General features: G+C 28.4%; 1 protein-coding gene across 1 annotated transcript; it reads left to right on the forward strand.

Moving 5' to 3' along the window:
• Positions 1-381: 381 nt before the first annotated feature.
• LOC111619733 (mesoderm-specific transcript protein-like) lies at positions 382-21398 on the forward strand (the record flags this gene model as incomplete). Its single annotated transcript, XM_023361533.1, has 9 exons — positions 382-465; positions 3942-4072; positions 8269-8324; positions 8631-8671; positions 8748-8815; positions 13423-13524; positions 13598-13674; positions 17816-17876; positions 17947-21398. Coding segments are annotated over 9 exons (762 nt in total), but the record flags the coding sequence as incomplete, so codon positions are not given.
• Between the last annotated feature and the right edge of the window lie 1089 nt (positions 21399-22487).

Genomic DNA, 22487 nt, shown 5'->3' on the forward strand with positions numbered 1-22487 from the left:
TTTATCAATGCCAAATCATGGAATTAATAATTCACATATACTGAGTGGTTTTATATTTAATATTTATGAAAAAGATCTATTTGCAAATATTTGTTGGCACTATTTAGAAGAGAGCTACATTTAAGTTTGACTGTAAAAAATTGAAAATTTTACTGATTGTCATCACTTCCAAAAATTCACTTTTTAATCAGATATACTTTGTAATTGCTAACAGACAGAATTAAATTATCAAGTGGATTTATACATAGTACTAATATTACAAACTATATGTGATATTTACACAAATTTTCTAATTTTGAGTTGTTAATTTTTAAATTATTAATTTAGATTTTATTTTGCATAAATTAAAATGAAAATAATATTTCTCATTTTTTTCTCTTATTACAGATTATTCCATCTCTGAAGCAAAAATTTAAATGGATAATTGTTCTTGATTTCTTGGGATTTGGATACAGTGATAAACCAGTAAGTAATTTGTATACTGTTGTCCTCATTTCTATTCTATATGAGCTTCTTTATATTTTTAACAAGTAATGTATATATGGGTTTTACCCTACTATCATAATCTAATACTATGCATTTACTTGCCTGTGCTTGTGCTTGTGCCCTTATGTTTTTGTCTAGATTGCATGCTATGTTGCAAATAAATTTTTTACTGTACCTGTGTTTGATTGCAAAATTATCTACTCACTTTAACTCTTTTAAAGTGTCATTAGTACTGGAGCAGTGTAAAATATCTCGTAAACAAGTGAAAATAATGATATTTTGTTTTGACTTTTGACTAAGTTCTCCTCTATTTGCTAATTGGAAAATAGACTAGTATAATAAGTCCTATTAATAAACAAGGTCCAAGTAGACAGGATATAAACAGAATTTATAGAAATTACAAAAGTTAAAAGAAAAAATGTGTGTGAAAACATTCATGTTGAAACCATTAATTCATATTATGAATCTAGTAAACAATTGTAAACAAACAAATAAAAAAAATTATTTATTTTATTTTTTTTATTTCTAATCTCCATTTCATTTTTTGTAACAAACTAGGAAATTTTATCCAACAATCAGCTTGAGCTATTATTTTCTCCACAACATTGCTCACAATGCCTGATGCTGTTGACTGCTCTAGACCAAATTCTTCTCTTATGCCTTTTTGGAATCCAGGATCAGCTAAATATCTTAAACATATTTTCATCTTTTGTAAATAAGTTAGTGCACCACTGCATGATTCAGTTGTCACTCCTAAAAAATTATGTGCCAACCATTCAACACTTTCTTCTTCAAACCTAAATAATGCCTCAGAATCACTGACTTGTGGAGAAGAATGTTTATAATAATATTTAACTACTTTAGCCATGGTTAAACATTAACAGAAAATAAACCTAGATAAAAGCAATAACAAACCACACTTCTTGCAGTTGAATCTATGTCTGACTATTGTATTTTGAAGGATATGCTTATAATTCTAAGTAAATCTTACTTTTATTCATATGGAATACTTATTACTAAAGTGAAACCTTCATTCAAAAGCATTTGCTTAATGCTCATAACTGTAAGGCTTTGCTTCTATTTTTATTCATACAGCTGAAAGGATTTCCTTCAAATCTTACAAGAATAAGGTAATGTTTGTTTTTATTCATATGGGACATATCTTGAAGTAAGGAGGAAAACCATGCTTATTTCAAGAGCTGTATTGTGAGTAGTAGTGCATTAATATAAAGTGAAAATGTTATTCAAAAGATATCAATTTAAGTATTGTTCTAACAGTACTTGCAAAAGTAATTGAGCTTGGTCAATGTTCTTAATTATTATACATATTTAATCATACCTCCTGAATTCTATTTGCTGTACAGAATAAACAGGAAATGAATGTGACACATTGTGGTATGTTGACATTGCTGGAATCATTGTGGTCATTTTTAGCAGTCCCAATATAAATTTTGTGTCTTGGTATTTTAAAAAAGTGTAAAAATGTTTAAAAACGAATGTGTAATGGCTCTTTATAAACATCCAGGACAAGAAAATTTGTGATGGCTATTTTTATAATGAAATAATTCTAATTATTTCTTTTACTTATTGAGCATTTTTGATCTTTGAGCCTAATATATACAAATGAATCAGCTTATAAATAATGTTGCTTATAAATATAAGTAATAGCTTGATAATGTTTTATATAGAAATTTTTAGTTCAGATTTTGTAGTCTGTAAATATAAATAATATTGTAGTAAAAGTTTACAGATTATAAGTTTAACTTTTTTATGTTAGGAGCATATTTCATTCAGGATAAGTAAAAGAAAAATAAGTATTGATACTTATTTTTCTTTTACTTATTCTAAAATACTTGTAAAAGAAATTTTATTGTGTATATGGTTGTCTATGGACATCTCTGAGAGGTTTCCTACCTTCAAGGAATTGTTTTGTTCTGTGAAGTTTTTATATAACAAAATAATTTTAGTAAATGAAAAAATATTCATTAAATTTAAGACATTTTCAGAAAGAACATATTTGTTATATTTTGGAGATATCCTATTAAAAATACCTTCAGTACTAAAAATATTACAAAACAAATTTTAATGACTTTAATTTAAAAAATTAAATTATGAAAAGCAGTTTTGCAGAACTTTTAGATTGGTAAGCAGGTTTCTATCATGAAGTTAATGATCTTTCTGCTTTTTAGTAAAGTGATGCTTTAAGCTTTTATTTATTAACTCTGTATTTTAATTCCAGATTTTAATACAATTATTTCAATACAATTAGATGAACTGGTGCATTAAATATATTTTTCAATTTTTTATTTCATTTTTCTCTTTTTGAATTTTATAAATCTTAACATGAAAACTTTTGCATGCATTTCATGCATCAAATTCATGTAATATCTAAACTAGATATTCTAATGTAAAATCTAATATCAAATATTTTTATATTTTTTATTTTTTTAATAATTTTCTATCTGAAATATAAAAGATATGTCACTTTTGTCATAAATGACTAACAGATGTTAAAGTCTTTATATGAATAAACTAGCTGTTACCCACAACTTTGCCCATGTGGATTTTGCAAGCAAACACCATTTATATTCAGTATTTCAACAACCATAGTAATTGTTATATAACACCTACCATTGAGAAACTAAACACTAAACAAACTGTTTTCAATTTGATCAATTTTCTGGAACCTTTACAATCGTTCTATAATCAAATCAATATGCAATAACAAATTTGAATTTAAAATGGTTCGAACATTTGGTTAAGAAATCAAAATATATAAACATATTTATAACAATGTCTGAAAGTTAACAATTTAATTCACCTAAGTACTCAATGAAGACTAAACGTAGTTGAAAACAAAAAAATCGCATCTAAAATAGTACAGTAGAAGCTGTTCTTCAGGTTAAGCCTTAATGCTCTCCCTCTTCCCCCATGGGGGAATTTTGAAAAATCCCTTCTTAGTGTGCATTTTCATGACATACCCTAACTGTGTACCAAATTTCACCTCTTTAGGTTCAGCGGTTTGCTCTGGGCGATGATGAATTAATCATTTAGTCAGTCAGGACAAGTAATTTTATATATTTAGATAATTTTTAATTTTGAAATTAAATAGACCTAAATATTAAAAAAAAAAAATTGTAAATTATGATAATTTTTAAAAAAAATTATGTTTACATATTTGCCCATATCTATCTCAGTTTATGCCTTTTTTATGCTTCATTTTTTAATGAATAGCATTACTATAGCTTATTAATAATCCAGTAGTTTAGATCTTTTGCTGATATGTCTATTAGTTACACATTAAATTATAGTATGAGCTGTATTAAGACTAATATTCATTTATGTAAAATTTTTTGAAACTATTTTAAATAAGAATTTTAAAAAAGTTATTTAATATATATCATCTTCAATCAAAACAGAGTAATTATATTTTATTAAATTTTGTTAATTTACAGAGATTTCATTCCTATTCAATTTTTGAACAAGCAGACATTGTGCAGGAAATTTTATCATTTGAAAAGATCAAGAATGTTCATATACTAGCACATGATTATGGAGATACTGTTGCTCAAGAACTCTTATACAGGTGAATTGAAGTATTTACTTTTATTATTATTTGATCTGATAAAATATTCAAAAAATAATGTTATTATTCCTTAAAATTAAAAAAATGTGCATTAATAATAATTACATAGACAATGCACAATGTAATATACAGTCGACCCCCTATAACACGGTAGATATGTTCCGGTTTTTATAAAATTCATTTTCTACGAGTCCTTAAATACTGTACATGAGCCAATCACAGCCTGGTACGTATGCAGTTTATGGACTATGGCTGTTTGAAAGGTTTTCTTCCATAAAATTAATCAATTCTAGACTAATTTGACTCAACATTTCCAAAATACGTATAATTTTTTGGGAATAATCGATATAAACTATGCTATAAACAAAAAACTGTAGGATTACTTACTGAGTGTGCACCGTTCGACTACGCCGTTGCATAAGCTTGTTTTCGTCATGGAGTAGTGCATCGAATGATGCTTGCATGCTTCCTGATAAATCATTTTTTTGCGAAAAATTCGCTGAACTTTGGAGACATCATTAATATAAATATAATTTTTATGGATGTTAAATAATAAATGGTTTTTAGTAGGTCCACTGCTCGTTTAAACTCAACAGTTTGTACAATATCCGCTATTGGTCTAGATTTGATCAATCCTGTTGTGACACGAGTCGGCAATGACGTTTTACCGAATTATACGAGTTTTTTAAGCGTGTTTATACGAATACGGTCACAATTTTTTTGCCGTCATATAGGAATCTGAACTATATGAACCCGTTTTATAGGAGGGTCTGCTGTATATTGGATTTGTAAGAAAATTTCAATAGGAAAATCAAAACAGATAAATTTTTAGGAGTATCATTTGATTTAATTTTTTTGTGTAAAAGATATCATTTTGACAATTGAGTTTGATTGCTATTAGACTTACTGGTAAGTCCATCATCAATAACCATGGACAGTGCTTCATGTATACAAATGTATCTATTGCTCTATTTATTCAAATGTTCTTTTAACCATTATTATTTTTCGAAAGACTATTGTAGATTTTTTGGTATTGAATAAAATATATATTATGATAGAATATATAATTCTAAAAAATGTAGAGACTCAAATTATATAGATGGCATTGAAGTGGATCATTATTGTAATAAATACAAAAAAAATTAATGAAAACTTTGTCAGTTTGACATTATTGGCCATTAGCTTTTTGTGTATAATATGCTATATGAAATATTTGAGACGTGTCAAATAGAAGCTGGAAATAAGATAACTATGTAATAATTACCTAGTGCTTTAACACTTCTTTCAGCAATTATTTTCTCAAAAAAAACAACAAACATTTTCAGCCTCTTCTGTGCAGGTATACAAGCAGAAAAAAATAATTTGAATGAGATTCTTTTTTCTTCTTGTATACCTGAAGAGGACTGATGAAGAGGCCAAAAAACGTTTGTTTTTAAGAAAATAATTGCTAGAAGAAATGTTAAAACACTAAGTAATTATTAGTTGAAACTTGTCTCCATTTCATATAATAGGTGAAATAGAGTAAAGCTGTAGTTGATAATTCTGGTGATACATTTTCATTGAAAAAACAAAATAAGCATTAATTTATTGGGTTCTAATAATTTTAATGAACAATAACATGCATTCAAAACTGTAAACTACTGTACTATATTGTCATACTATTTGCTAAGGCCAAATAAACAAGTGAAAGTTCACTTGAGAAAACTGTCTGCTTTAATGTTTCAATTAAATGCCATGGCATTTATTTATTTTGTAGGAGTAGGACTGTGATTCTTATTTGAAGCTGTAGTTTATTCGGTAACATATATTATATATGTTTTGTAACTGCATTATATTATAGAAATCTTTCTTAAATTTTGAAGTTGGTATGATTACCATAGACAATGTAAAAGTTAGTTTTAAAAATAGCTTCTGGAATAAAGTTTACATATGAGTTATTTGATTGTATGCATTATTAAGCTGCCTGTAGTATAGTAGATTTTTTAAAATAATTTAAATTTAAAAATAAAGTACAAAATATACAAAAGTATAGAAGACAGTCTTATTTAGGAATACTTTCAAACTTTTCAATTCAATATTAAAAAAAATATTGTTTAGAAGTTGTTGTTTTTAGAATATAGTTGATGTGAGGTTTAAAAACATTTCCATTAAATGAAACTTACAGTTTCGATAATTTAGTTAGTTTTGATTTTTTTATTTTCAACAGGAATTATTATTTTTAGATTTAAATGATTTTTAGTTTGTATATTGTTACCTTTTAAGTGTACATGTTTTTCAACTAAAAATTTTTCAAGTATTACATTTTATTGTACATAATAACATTTATTCAATCCACTGTAAATATTATTTTTCTGATAATTCTTTATTCTAAAACTGTAAATAATGAATATGCAACAAAATATTTTCTAGGATATTATATAAATGAACATCTTAGCAGATACAGAAGTCTTAATTTATCTAACTTAGCCATTTTGCCAAACCAAATTAATTGTATCATTAAATGTATTTCATAAATATAAAATCTGAAGAGGAATATTTTGTATTCAAAAGGCATATTTATTGTAATTCACAAGATAATGGATTGCAGGATTTTTAGTTTTAGTATAATTGTAATTCTGTCAAATTATGGACTGTTTTAATGATTTATTTTTAAATATAAGGTTGTCCATAAATTACATAATGCATTTGTTGGTGGATATGAAGTTAACCATTATGATGCATTACAAGGAGGTGGCAGTGTTTACAAAAATGTTACATAAAACTAGAGTACCCTCGGGTAACAGAATGATTCATTTTTGTTTCTGAGGTGTTGCATAGCTCCTATCACTGCTTACATATTACTGCTTTATACATTATATATGTAATTAATAAAATAATGTAACATTCGGTACCCCATGCTGTGTATTATTTTTTAGTATAATTAAGGAGCTTGATTGGCAATGTGTGTTATGTAATTACCAGGGTGCTATGCAACAGTACTATGGAACATTAATAGACATAGTTGAAAAGTATAAAAATAGCATATTATAAATATAAATATATTATGTAATTTAGGAATAGTTCCATTTTTGTGTTCAAGAAGCAATAATAATAATAATTTAATTTTTTTCTTGTTATTGAATTTATTAACAAAAATTTAATTAAACTTTTTTGTTTTTTCAAATCCATAAAAAATTTGAATTAACCAATAATAATTTTTTATAAGTTTATTTCATCACTGTCTTTTCTGACTTTTTGTATAAAATCAGTTTTAAAATTTAAAAATAGAACTACAAATTGAAGCAAAATATTTCAATATAGTAAAATGATTTCTAAAAGCAATGTTGTTATTGTTATTATGAAACTAAAATTCTTTATAACTGTTAGTACCTGTTACTTCACAGAGGAGTTAAATAATTACAATTATGATATTCAATGATTTTCAAGACTGCAATTGTATTATAGTAGAAATGTATATTTTTAAAAAAGTTTTGGAGTTAGAGGAATTTGTTAAGATTTTTTCTTTATAAGACAATAGATTCATCCTGTTCACAGACATAAGTGTTTATGTTTCTTATATTTTAATAGGAAATATTTTTTAGCAGGGAGAACTAAACAGCTTTCTCTGCTAAAGAATAATTCTGTAGCATTTAATTAGAAATTAAAATACTTTTTACGTAATAATACATAATATATTATTTAATTATCATCAAGGGATGCAAATTATTAATTTGATCTTTGATCTTTAATTTTACTTCCCCCAGCTTTAGATACAAGTTTTCTGGGTTAAATGTTTTTTGTTCAATATTTAGCTAATCAGAAATAACTTTCAATAATGTTTTAAATTTTCATAAAATAATCTTAATTTTGTAAATACAGTAGAGTCTCTAAAACTCGGCACTCGATAACCCGGCAGTCCGGATAACTCGGCCACACCCTGGCAGGGCAAAAAAACCCTTAGTTAATTAATTTTCATTATAGACAGCTTTATGCCTCATAAAGTATTTTTCTGAGGTCTGTCTTATCAGGTAAATTACTGTACACAGTGTATTCATTAATTTTCATTTTCATGTAGTAAAGGCTCTATGCCTTCATAAAGGACGTACTTTTCCTNGTATTTTAAATATTATTTATTATATATTTTGTAAAAAGATTTTTTAATTTTTGTTAAACTAGAATATATTATTTTATTTTAATAAAATGTTTTTTATTTCCAGAGATCAAAATCAACTTCTTGAATTTAAAATTAATTCTGTTTGTCTTCTTAATGGAGGTAATACTTTATAGTCATTTCCTTGCATTTAAAACAAAATATTTGGAAATATTTTTTTTAATATAAGGAAGTGAATTATTTTAGTAGTAGAATCTTATGTTAGAAGAAAATATATATATATAAATTCCAGATATTCAAAATAAAATCTAAGTAACATGATAAGATTGTTGTTTTTTCATTAACAACAAATCTTATTGGAAATTTTATTTATTTTGTAGTCATGTAAAATATTTAGTTAAAAGATAAAAGTTCCACATTAAAAAATTTTAATTAAACTTTATTTATAATAAGAATTTTTTGTTGTAGGAATATTTCCAGATAAATATTATCCAAGACTTTCACAAAAAGTATGATTTACAATAATTATTATGTCTATACTGTTGCTATTAGTTATTAAAAGAATAATTAAATACATTATTTTAGGTACTAATGTTACCTATAATAGGAACAATAACAGCCAAACTAATCAGTTTTCCATTTGTCAGAGCTGGGTAAGTTCTAAATTTGTAAAATATTTTACAATTATAGTTTTTATTTTTTACTTATTTCACTTTATTTAGTCTCTAGAGCAATGTTTTTCAACCTTTTTTTTTTTATCTCACAGCACACTTGAACCTATAATTAAATTTTCACAGAAAATGATTTAAAGTTGTGTTTGTAAATATTCTATTGTCATATTACTTGTCACTTAACCTAATTCTCTTTATCTATATTTATTGTGAATTAAATAAAACAGTTTTGTTATTCCTTAAAATAGCAGCATGTTACAATAACAGTTATTTAAATTAATAATTTTTATTTACATCAGAAAAGCAATTAACATTAAGTATTAATTTGCATTTAAAAGTGGCATGATAACTTTCTTTAGAAACCTGCCCAACGTCCTGCTATTTCTAAGTTAAAAAGTTAGTTTGAATAAAATATGTATAGTTATAGATAAATTTTTGATTTAAAGATAATTTTATTTAAAATGAAATAACCTGGTGTTATGCTTATATAACTTTGTTTATGAATATACATTTTTAGCACATTATGTATACATTTATATGAGTTTTTCATTGTTTTAATAAATAATCAATTTAAAGAGGTTTTAATTTTGACATGTATACTTATTGTTCTTTGGGCTTCTTTCCAAAATAGTTTATTTAATAACCTTCAGAAATTTTTGCAGCACACCTAGGATCCTCTTGTGGCACACTGATTGAAAATCACTGCTCTAGAGTATTATTGAAGCTCAAACATCTTTTATTAAGTCTGTAAGAAAGGAACATTGATTTTTCAAATTAGTCATTAACAAATCTTTTAAACAATGTATTTCTAGGTCTGATTTATAAAAGAATTTTCTAAATTATTTCTATTAATTAGTAGCTATTTTTAAATAATAAGTAATCATATAAAAGACTAGCAGGTAAGACCAGCATTGCCTAGGCAAAACATAAGTACATACAAAATTAAGATTATTAGATTGTTTTGTATTTCTAACCCTTTTATTATATTTTATTATATCATAGTATTTGATTTATATAACTACAAATGTTATCTTACATAAATGTTTATTACACCAAGTGACCAATCTATACATTTTAAAAATTCTTTACAGTGTGTACAGAAGAGGAATAAAGAATTTTTAAAATGTGTTAGATCAGTCACTCAGGGGGTGATAAACATTTACATAAGATAATGTTTGTAGTTATATAAATCAAATACTATGATATAACAAATATTAAAATGAAAACCATATAAAGAGTTTGGTTATCCATTTGACCTTCCATTGTCACATTAATTGCGATACTTGGGTGGTATAAAATGGCACAATTTATTGGTCAAGTAGACACCAATTGAAAATAAGATATCTTAAAAAATTTAAGATATCTTATTTTCAATATTGTGTTTTTCCTAATGTTAGCACTAACAAACTGTTTTATTCACTGCCGAATATCAAATGGTGATCTGGCAATCAATCAACTTTTGTGAAAAATGGATCAAATATTTAAACCCAGCATTCTTGAAAACCACATAAATCATATTTTGAGCAGGTTGGTAACCCCATATTTTGTAATTCTCTTATTTGAATGCCCCCATACCAGTGGGTCTGATAGGAAGAAGGGGCTTGAAGGAGATTGAAGTTAATTTGACCAAAAGCAATAGTTGTCCTCTTTTTGAAGTCATTGACCATCTTCTCCTGAAGAAGAAGAAGATCAATGACTTCATTCATTATTTTTGGTCACGTTTTCCTCTTTCCCTATTTACTCTATGTTAAAATGACCTCATTTAATGCTGTTTTGTTTAGCACTTTGTCATTTAGGAACACATCCTCCTGCTCATTACATGCAAATTTATTTGCATGTAAATTTTATTTATATGCAAATAAATTAATTTGTGAAATTTTAATTATTGTTGTTAGCATTTAAATTAATCTTAGATAATGAGGTTTCATTCATTTACTCATATTATGTGAGGTTCCGTGGATCATATGTAATAGTTTCCAATAAAAGTGAAGACAATATGCTGACTTCATATTAGAAATAAATTAAACTTTTATCTCCTGGTTCATGCTCTCTTCACATACTCATACTGTACTCATACACATATTCTGCAGAAAAGCAAAAAGGAAAGTACACCTACATTATATATCTTTTTACACAATCTATTTTTACATGATTTTGAAATAATGCAGTCAACAAAAGAAAACTAATCCTGTTTTTACACAAATATTTTATTTTTTTATATGAAAAAAGTTTTTGAAAATTTTAAAATTTAGTTTTGTTAAAATTGTGTTATTGGTAATAAAAAGTTACTCTTTTTGTTGAAATTAAGAGTTAATTTATTTTTTTAAGCACAGTACAGTATGCACAGTACAGTACAGTACATCTGAAAATACTGTGTTGATTTTATGTTTCCTATGCTGCCTTGTGTTTACTATATTTACCTACAAACAATGTTAATGATAAATGATGTTAGAATAAAAAAGCTTGTACAGCTTTCCCTTGATAATCCGACAGGTATGGGACCAAAGGGGTGTTGGATTACCAAAAGTGATTACTAATATACTAAAAATAAATACAACTTTTTACAAAGAAAAAATTCTTTGTTCCAGTCATTTTTTCATTATTCACACCATCAGCTGTTCATTAAAAAACACAAATACTCACGGAGACGACCTTCCTTTTTAGGCTACTGCCTCATAGTCCTTTTTTACATTTTAACTACAGAGGCAGTAGCCTAAAAAGGAAGGTCGTCTCCGTGAGTATTTGTGTTTTTTAATGAACTGCTGATGGTGTGAACAACGAAAAAATGACTGAAACAAAGAATTTTTTCTTTGTAAAAAGTTGTATTTATTTTTAATATATTAATATTAAATAATCGTTGGCCATGTAAACTTATTTTTACTTAAAAGTGATTACATATTTGGCATTGTTTTGCTAGCAGTAGCCTACTCCAACTGTTCAAACATATGTAATATTCCCTAATCCAATTGTTCAAACAGAACTGCTCACGGAAAACACATGAAATGTGTGTCACCATGTAAGAATTGGGTGGGGAGATTCAAGTCGCTACATGCTTCTGTGCAAGCAGACACGTAACGGGGATGTGTACCTTGACGGGAGATGCGTCGGACTACTGAGCATGTTGGATTACAAAACGGTGGACTATCAAGGGACAGCTGTATTTCTTTGGTAAATGGCTTATTTTTTCGCTCCATTCAACTTCTGGAACCTATCAAGCATTTTTCTACAAGATGCATGTTCTGTACTTTTTTATGTAATTTTTGTTTTACATGACATTCTTTGTAATGTATCCAGTAAAAAAAAAGGGATAGATGTAATATGACAATATACTGTACATGATGCTCCTTGTATCCAGGTGATATATCAAAATTAAAATACAATAGATTATTTAAGTACAGTAAGACCCTGCTTAATGCTGCCTCAATTAACACTGATTCGATATAACATGGTCTGCTCGAAGCCTGAAAAAAACTCAAAATTTACACTGATTCAAATTATTGCGTCATTTCATTGATTATTCCTAAACACAAACCAACCATAAAAGGTGGAAATTCATCGTAGCGCTGTACTTTCCTTAAATCTATATTTGTTTGGTGCAATTTTGAAAAAAATATAACATCATGGATGCCATTGGCAATATCGACTTCGTTTGTCAAGAATTAACTGATAAATGTACGAATGAAGTGTGGAAAAAGTTATGGCTGAAGGTATCCAAGAATTCTCAACAAGAAGAGCCTAATTGATACAGCAGGACTAGGAGATGTAGACAAGTAGAATATTAAGGAGTTACTGCAGGTTTCTGGTGATAGCCTTACTAACAATGACCTTCAATAACTGGCAGAACAAGGAAGGAATTCACTAAAACTGGAAAATAGAGATTCTGAAAATGAAGAACCAAAAAATTTCTCTACAGATTTCCTTAGTAAAAATTTGGTAACAATAACCAAAATCATTGATCAAACTGTAGCGAATGATCCAGAGTTTGAAAGGAGTGCAAAAGCAAAACAAGGCATTTTGGATGCAATCTTCTGCTACTGACATTTGCTTAAGGAAAGGAAAAAAGTGACAATTGAAACTTCATGACTTTATTGCAAAAAAAAAAAAAACATGAATTTCAGAAAAGCCTGGACTTTTATCACAAGAAATGAACTTTACATTTCTGTGTGCATATGTTTATGTTATTTAACATATATTATTATGCAAATTAATATAAAAATAACTTAAAGTAAAATCTGTTTATTTTTGGTCACGTTTTTTTCTTTCCCTATTTACTCTATGTTAAAATGATCTCATTTAATGCTGTTTTGTTTAGCACTTTGTCATTTAGGAACACATCCTCCTGCATTAAGTGGGGTCTTACTGTACATTATACATTACATTATACAAATAAAATTATCCAACACATATAGCCACTTAAAATGAATCTTTATAACATTTCTAATGGTTTTACTTTCTTTTAGAATGTAAACAAAGAAATTTATTACAAATAATTTAAATTTTAAAATTAGATTCTTATATAGAATTAGAACTACATAATATCATAATATATATATTATATTTACAAATGTTAAATGTTTTATTATTTTTAGACTTTGTGAATTATTTGGACCAAATACACAACCTCATTCAGAAGAATTACATAATTTCTGGTCTATTATGCAATACCAAGAAGGCTATAGAGCATGGGGATCGTAGGTTTTGTAACTTTGAAAAATAGAACTTTGTTTATGTTGATACAATACAATATTAATTTATATTTTCCAGGATTTTAAATTATATACAAGAAAGAAATGATAATGAAGAAAGATGGGTTTCTGCAATTCAGAAAGCAACTGTACCAGGTATATTAGAAAAGTTAAAAATTATATTTGAATAAAAATAATCTAGATAATAATAACAATGATGATGATGATGATAACTCTTGCCAGTCACCACTTTGCTGTTGTGAGAGAGCTCAGAAATTCTGATGAACCTTAGAGCTGTGCTGACTGGAGGATCTGCTCCTGGTAAGGTACCCATTCCAATGAGGTTTGTGGAGAGAAATGAAGCCATGAATGACTGAACCCACATCTGTAAACCATAGTGATAACATGATCCAAATGTAATCAGACATCAACTAGTTTAATAAGGTCTGTGCTCATGAGTTAGGCAGAGACTCACATTGAAAAATATGTCATAAGTCAGTCTCCTTTGGCCACCAGTGGTGAAAGCAGCACTGGTCCTAGTATGGCTACTGCAATGCCCATACCATTTGTGAAAAACTAGCCTAACCATGATGTTTTTCATGCAATCCTGCTACAGACCACTAAGACATATAATCCATGCCAATAGACGAAATGGACATCAGAAATGAATGCGTTTATCATTTGTATTTATTACACCATCACAAAACTCAAAACAGATATAACAGCAGTTACATCACATCACTTGTTTTCACAACAATATCCTCATCTCACAGTCACTAGGACACACCTAATATGCATTGTGGATGCACAAGACATCCATTGCACAACTGGCAACAGCTGATGTAGACAATATTCACAATTTCTGATACAAAAATTTCACATTCCTGTACCAGGAGCCAGCTAAAGATTTAACACATATCATCAACAATCCACAAGACATGCCAAATTTTCTCATGTTGGGCATCACCTTCATGAAACCAGAAAACAACAGCAAAGACCCTGCACAGTACAGACTAAATACATGTCTTCCACACTTTACAAGATTCTTACTCTTGCAAACAAAATATACAATCATATTGATGAACATGACATTCTTACAGAACAACAAAATGGCTTCCATGGAAATCATTAAAGGTTTCAAAGAACAACTACTCATTGACTCTTTTATCCTATGGTAAGTTCATAAGCAACACAGAAACATACACATGGCATATATTGATTACAGAAAAGCATTCGACAGTGTCTCTCACAATTGGCTGCTGCACACACTTCACAACTACAAAATTCATCCCCAACTCATTAGTTTTCTTGGTTTTATCATGCTTCATTGGAAAACAACATTACATCTTAACCTACACAACACTCATATAAAAACAAATCAAGCAAGGAATTTTTCAAGGAGATTTCTTGAATTTTTTTGGTTCTGTCTTGCACTTAACCCTTCTTATAACACATTGAACAAAACACAATATGGTTACAATATCAGACACAACAAAACAACTCTTCACACTGTTGCATCTCATACTGTACATGGATGATATCAAACTTTAGGCATCCATACAGAATCAGCTTCATCATCTATTACATATACACACGCATACTCAAATGATATACAAATTGAGTTTGTTCTATACAAATACAAAACCACATTGAAAAAGTAGTTCTGAAGAAAGAAGACTTTGTACTTACAAGTGGAGAAATATCTCTACTTCTGAGTATTCATAGAAGTCTATGGAAGAGAGTGAGTTTTACAAATATTCAAGATTCCAACAGGGCAAATTTACAGAACAATGCACAGATAAAACAAAGATTAACACGAACCAGAACAGATTAAATGAAGTACACATGAAGATAAATTCAAAACATGCTATTAAAGCAATTAATACATTTGCTGTCCTTGTACTCACTTATTCTATTGGAGTTATATACTGGGCATGTACAAACCTTGATCAACTCCAAAGGAAAACAAGAACTCTTACTAAAACAAAAACAATAACACCTAAAATCATCCATAGAAAGACTAACTCTTGCTTGTAAAGAAGGTGGTCTTGTCCTAACTAATATGGTTAACCTACATTAAAAACAAATTCTCGTACTGTGGGAGTTTTTTCACAAAACCAAAAAACATCAAGACTACATAAAGCTACAACTCTGGCAGACATTAACAATACACCTTTAAACTTACACTCTGAGTACCTGGACATAGCTCAACACATAAATAACATATACACTACTAAGCACTTACGGCCCCAAAAGGCACTTCTTAGACCTAGTTCAGGAGTATGTTAAATAAACTGCATCAAACTACTGGCTGATTATGGGTTACCTGTTTTGAGAGACAGGTTTATGGTTGTCATTCAAGATTAGATCATAAATACTTCAACTACAGAAAATACTTTCTGAAGACTATCTCACTTACAAATGACTCTTGCAGAAAATGCCACATTCTGCCAGAAACAATACAACATATAACCTTTGATTGCAAGCTCTCAGCACAAACAGACTATTTACATAAGCATAATCAAATAGTAAATATAATAAACCATGAGTTTGCACACAAGCACAGATTATTAAACACCTAGGTATCATACTACAAATGTACAGTACTCCACAGTCAGTTTTAGATAATAACACACAAAATATACTATGGCAGAGCCATAATTGCAGATAAAACAATTCATCACAATACTTTTATTGACATTACTTTTATTGACAAAGGCAGTAAGGTTGTTTATATAATAGACATCTCCATTTCAAACACTCATAACATGAAAAATGCTCACACTGAAAAAATCAGCAAGTACACTCCACTCACCCAAGAAATAAGGAAGCTGTGGAGGATGAATGGGGTATTTATTGTGCCTAATGTATTGTGCTCTTTCACTGACCTATGTCATACCACATTATGCACTACACAAAAATCTAACAACATTAAACCTTAATAAATAAATATATATATACAGTATATATATATATGTTTACCCAAAAAGTGTAAAAGTGTTATACCTAAAAAAGTGATACCCACTGCTTGGCACCAGTATCAGCTGAGCAGACATTTGCAACATAATATAAATAATAATAATAATAAAATTAATTATAGTTAATAATTCGTAATATTTTCATCCGATGATTCTTTTTATTTTATAATATTTGAAGACAAGTTCGCCCATATAGGGATCACCATTTTTTGCTTTTGCGTNAAGATTGATTATTTATGTTTTTATTATAATATTTTGAATAATAATTTTTTGCATTTGCATAAATAAAAACATTTAAAACTTGTAAAATTACAAATGGACACTATCTGTTATTAAAGCTGAAGGATTGTTGGATTATATCTGGCTATATTGCTGCCACTGTTGATAATTAAATTCTGTAATTTGGCACTAAATGTAGGTGTTTGGTGTTCTCTTGCTAAATTTAACATTTATAATCTGGCAATTGTTTGGCTTTAATATACACTGGCAGAAAATGAAATCCCAACACCAAGAAAAAATTAATTTACAGGAATGAAATTCAGGCAAAGCATTTGTCTAGGTAACATATTTATTTGATTGAATTTTTAAGGTCACAGGCTAAAGTATGTGCAAGAAGATCTATTTCAAATGTGAAATGGTGGTACATTAATAACTGTTGTAGTCTCCATGATTTTGAATGCAAGCATGAAAACGTGCATGCATTGTGTCGTACAGGTGCTGTATGTCATTTTATGGGATGAAGTTCCATGCCTGTTGCACTTGCTCAGGCAAATCAGCAACAGTTAATGCTGGTTGTGGGTTATGCTGAATTTGTCGTCTGATAATGTCCCATATGTGGTCAATGGGAGAAAGATCTGGTGATCTCGCAGGCCAAGGCATAAACTATACAAAATTTTTAGTAAAATTATTATACAATCATAAGTTCAAGAATAAAAATAATAAATAACAGAATAAACAATGAGAAACTAATTAGTTTTGCACTATCAATGTTAGAAAAATGAACTACATATTTTTAAGCCAAAGTCTATAGTTTAGTTAATTAAAACTAAGTTAATTCTAACTCAAAAATAATATAACTTTTAGATATGTTTGACTATTAAAAAATTAGGTTATTCAAAGTAACTTTTACTTAACTGTGTAAAAATAATTTTTGATTTTGTAAATTCTTTATTAAAATCTTATTCAAGCCTATAGGAATATTATATAACTTATAGGAAGAACTACTTGTGTATTTTTTGCTGAATTTTAATGATAATATATTGTTTTATTATGGTTATTAGATATTGGAATTACAAAGTAATTTAATTTATTTATTTTAGTATATATGATATATGGACCAGCAGATCCCGTCAATCCACCTCCATTTGCAGAACATTACAGGTAACTATTTCAACAATATGCATTTTTTATAATTTTACATTATTTAATGTTTCAAATGACTAATTTTCAGAAAAATGATACCAAAGCCACTTATTACAGTACTTCCAAATCATATTGGGCATTATGTTCAGCTTGAAGCTCCAGAAGAAATGATAGAAAATTATTTTAATTTTTTAGATAATTTAGCAAATAATAATTCCACACAATTGTAGTTATATCATAACAGAAAGTTTATAACAGAATGACTTAAATAGAACTCAAGACTGGAAACAAAATCATCTGTTTATTCTCATACTCTTGCAATTAGATGGAAATGAATGATTGTGGCTATTTAATGGTGTTATGAGCTTAGTTATTCAGTAATAGAAGTAATATTATTGAATAACTTTCCTCTTCTATAATAACATATCAAGGTGGATATCTTATATAAATCAATTTTTATCACTTTCTTGAGTTAAGTCAGTATGAAAAGATACTCACTCATTTATCTGCATTTCCTAATAATTGAGGGTCCACTCAAGAACAGCTTGTCCTATTCCAATACATTGAAGTTTTTGCAAATATTTTAGTATTGAGAATTTGAATTCTTTTTAAGTTGTTTGTAACAAAATTTTTATAACAATTCTTTGTTTGAAAATTGTTTTATACAACAGATTTTTAACCAATTTTTGGCAAATTTCTTGATACATTTACATTCTTGATACATTGAAGCTTTTTTACAGCCAATTTATGTGTTATATTTGTGAATTATAAGTTGTGATATTAATGTGCCAATATTAGAAATTTTCGTCTATAAATATATTAAAGAATACTATATATAATTCTTTAATTCTTAATTGCCTTAAAAAATTATTACTTATAAACACAAAACTTTTCTTTTCATCAAATAATAGTGATAGGTTCATTTGAATGATTTTTATGATCAAATGATTAATCTTTGAATGTCTTGAATAATTAAATGATCATTCAAATGAATTATTCAAATCTGTAAAATTTCTTCTATGAACTAAATTTTTGAATTCTCAGATGTTTAAGTCAAAATGATGATGTAATCATTTCATATATTCTACATTAAGCACAGAAATATGAAAGCCTTTAAGTTATTTTAAAAATTTTATTATTAATTAATAATGTAATGCTTAAATTAATAAGTTACTTTTAGTTGAATTTAAATATATCACTTTAATTTATAAAATTATTAAATATTTGAAGTGTTTTTGCTTTAAATGATTAAAACTGAAACTGTTTTCAAACATCCACCATGGGAAAAAATCAAGATACACTATGTAAACAACTAGCTTAATTAACTACTTACAGCACATGATACAGTATAGGGTTTTTACTGTACATGATGAGAAACTGCTAATGTGTAATACAATATTTTTTCTTCTTTTTTTGAGAAGTTGGACATTGACTTCTTTGGTATAGCAGTGCAGTTGCTGCCTTCTTGTAGTTAAAACTAATTTTTTGGCAACTTTTTCTTTATTTTAATATTACAAACTACAATAAAAGGAATTCATTTGAATAATTCAACCACCTCTTTTATTGTATTTTTCAAAATTATATTAAAAAGATTGATTATTTATGTTTTTATTATAATATTTTGAATAATAATTTTTTGCATTTGCATAAATAAAAACATTTAAAACTTGTAAAATTACAAATGGACACTATCTGTTATTAAAGCTGAAGGATTGTTGGATTATATCTGGCTATATTGCTGCCACTGTTGATAATTAAATTCTGTAATTTGGCACTAAATGTAGGTGTTTGGTGTTCTCTTGCTAAATTTAACATTTATAATCTGGCAATTGTTTGGCTTTAATATACACTGGCAGAAAATGAAATCCCAACACCAAGAAAAAATTAATTTACAGGAATGAAATTCAGGCAAAGCATTTGTCTAGGTAACATATTTATTTGATTGAATTTTTAAGGTCACAGGCTAAAGTATGTGCAAGAAGATCTATTTCAAATGTGAAATGGTGGTACATTAATAACTGTTGTAGTCTCCATGATTTTGAATGCAAGCATGAAAACGTGCATGCATTGTGTCGTACAGGTGCTGTATGTCATTTTATGGGATGAAGTTCCATGCCTGTTGCACTTGATCAGGCAAATCAGCAACAGTTAATGCTGGTTGTGGGTAATGCTGAATTTGTCGTCTGATAATGTCCCATATGTCATCAATGGGAGAAAGATCTGGTGATCTCGCAGGCCAAGGCAACATGTCGACACTCTGTAGAGCACGTTGGGTGATAGCAGCAGCATGGGAACGAGTGTAATCCTGTTTGAAAACATCCCCTTGACTATTGCTCATGAATGGCAGTACAACCAGTTCAATTACTAGTCTGACGTACAAATTTGCTGTCAAGGTGCTTGGGATAACGATGAGAGTGCTCCTGCTGTTACAGGAAATTGCTCCTTACACCATAACTCCTGGTGTAGGTCCAGTGTCTATGGCGCAGATAGCTTGGTTTCAAGTGCTCACCTGACCTCCTTCTAACCAACATACAGCCATCACTGGCACCAAGACAGAAATGACTCTAATCTGAGAACACAACAGATCGCCACTCCACCCTCCAATGAACTCTTGCTTAACACCTCTGAAGTCACAGATGGCAGTGATTTGGAGTTAGTGGAATGAATGCCACAGGGCGTCTGACTCGGAACTTCCCTCAAGTAATCAATTTGTTACAGTTTGCTGGTGCCAACAGAAGCTCTAATTTCTGCTGCAGATGCAGTACAATGCACCACAGCCATGCAGCAAATATGGTGGTCTTTCCTCTCAGTAGTGGCCCATATGCGGCCAGACCCAGATCTTGAGACAGCACCTTCCCATGACCACAGCTGCCAACAATCGTGTACAGTGGATACATCCCTTTCAAGTCTTTCTGCAATAGCGTGGAAAGAAAACCACTTTTTTGTAGCCCTATTACACGGCCTTGTTCAAACTTAGTAAGCTGCTGATACTGCCTTCATCTCCTTAAATTAAAGGCATTCTTGACTCAAACCTTAATTCACAATGTTCAATCCGGATGATAAATAACACTCAACAAGTTTACATCCTGTATTTACAGCAAACGTGATTTGCATGTTCATAGTGGTGCTACTCATGCCACTCTCATTCGTCTAGTGCGAAATTTGAATAGACATCATCTTTCAGATATGAAAACACACCTACCAAGTTTTGTTTATCTAGCACAACTCTTTCTTGGTGTTGGGATTTCGTTTTCCACCAGTGGATAATTATTGGGTTTTAGAAGTTGATATTTGGAGACTATCAACTGTAGCTATCAATAAAATTAGTAAATTTTTTATAAAGAAACTTATGCACTTTTCATATATGTCATTAATGTAATAAACCAATACTTTTAATAGTAAATAAATAATCCTAATTATTCCATGACAATATGATACATATTTATATAAGCATTTAAGGTAACAAACATTCCTTTTTATATCAAAACATTTAGAAGTTTTTTTAATAAAATTTAGTAACTGCTGAAATGCTATGAAAGAATGCAAATTGATATTATTGAAATGTATACATTTGATAATTTTCATCTGATGTATAAAAATTGTTATGCTTATTGTAAATAAAATAAATATTTTATTAATTTTATAAAATGTTTATTAACAATGAAAAAATGTTTTTAAATAAAGTTTTCAAATATATATAAGTAAACTTTTAGAAATTATTTTTTCAGATTGAAAAATATATTAAGACGGTTTATGTATTAGAAAGATTCGTGCTATTAAATTTTGGTTGTTTAAAGTGGACGGGGTGGGGAGATAAAGGGTAGTCGTGGTTACAAAGGGTACATTTGCAAATTTTTCATTACAAAACAATAAGAAAATTATCAATACAGATCATGTTTGAAAACCTTTTCTACAGGTTCCAATGATGGTAAATTAGTGCTTTCCTTTGATCACAGATTGATTGAATATGATTGAATACATGATTATGATTGAATACATGCTTATGATTGAATACATTTAACCCAACAGATAACCACATCATCCTACCTTTAAAATAACCCATAGTTCATTAATAAAGAAGAAAGAAACATTAAATGATAATCAAGTAATATTTTAATGAAGTACAGGTAAAATAAATGGTATGGATACATTTTGTCTTATCATACAAGTATTATCACACAGTGAGCCTAATGGCAGCCCTTAGTACCAGTAAATAGTGAGTGGTAGGTTGGTGCTGCAATCTGAGAAATTTGTAATTATCCTAGCCAAATTTGTGCAGGATTAGTGATTGTCGATCTGTATTAGAAATTGAGTATTGTGAATATATAACTTTATATATGTAAGAATTATGTGTAATAATAATTTGTTATTTTTATTATCATATACTGTAGTTTTAGGCTGTATTACATTATATCACAAAGAAAGTGGGAGTAAAATAACCATTTCCTGAGGGTAGGAAGTATGTAATTTTAAGGTTTTTCTTTTCAATATTGACTTTCTGATTTAAAAACAGGCAAAATAAATTATAGTTTTGCATAATTATTTATTATAAAATCAGCAAAGTCTGCGTAAAAATTTTATTAGAATAAACGCTGATTTTCTGAGATTTTATTTCTCTTTCTCTTTTTT

The sequence above is a fragment of the Centruroides sculpturatus genome, unplaced genomic scaffold (assembly GCF_000671375.1).
Source record: "Centruroides sculpturatus isolate CEXI.00-Female unplaced genomic scaffold, Cexi_2.0 scaffold88, whole genome shotgun sequence".
NCBI classification, from domain to species: domain Eukaryota; kingdom Metazoa; phylum Arthropoda; class Arachnida; order Scorpiones; family Buthidae; genus Centruroides; species Centruroides sculpturatus.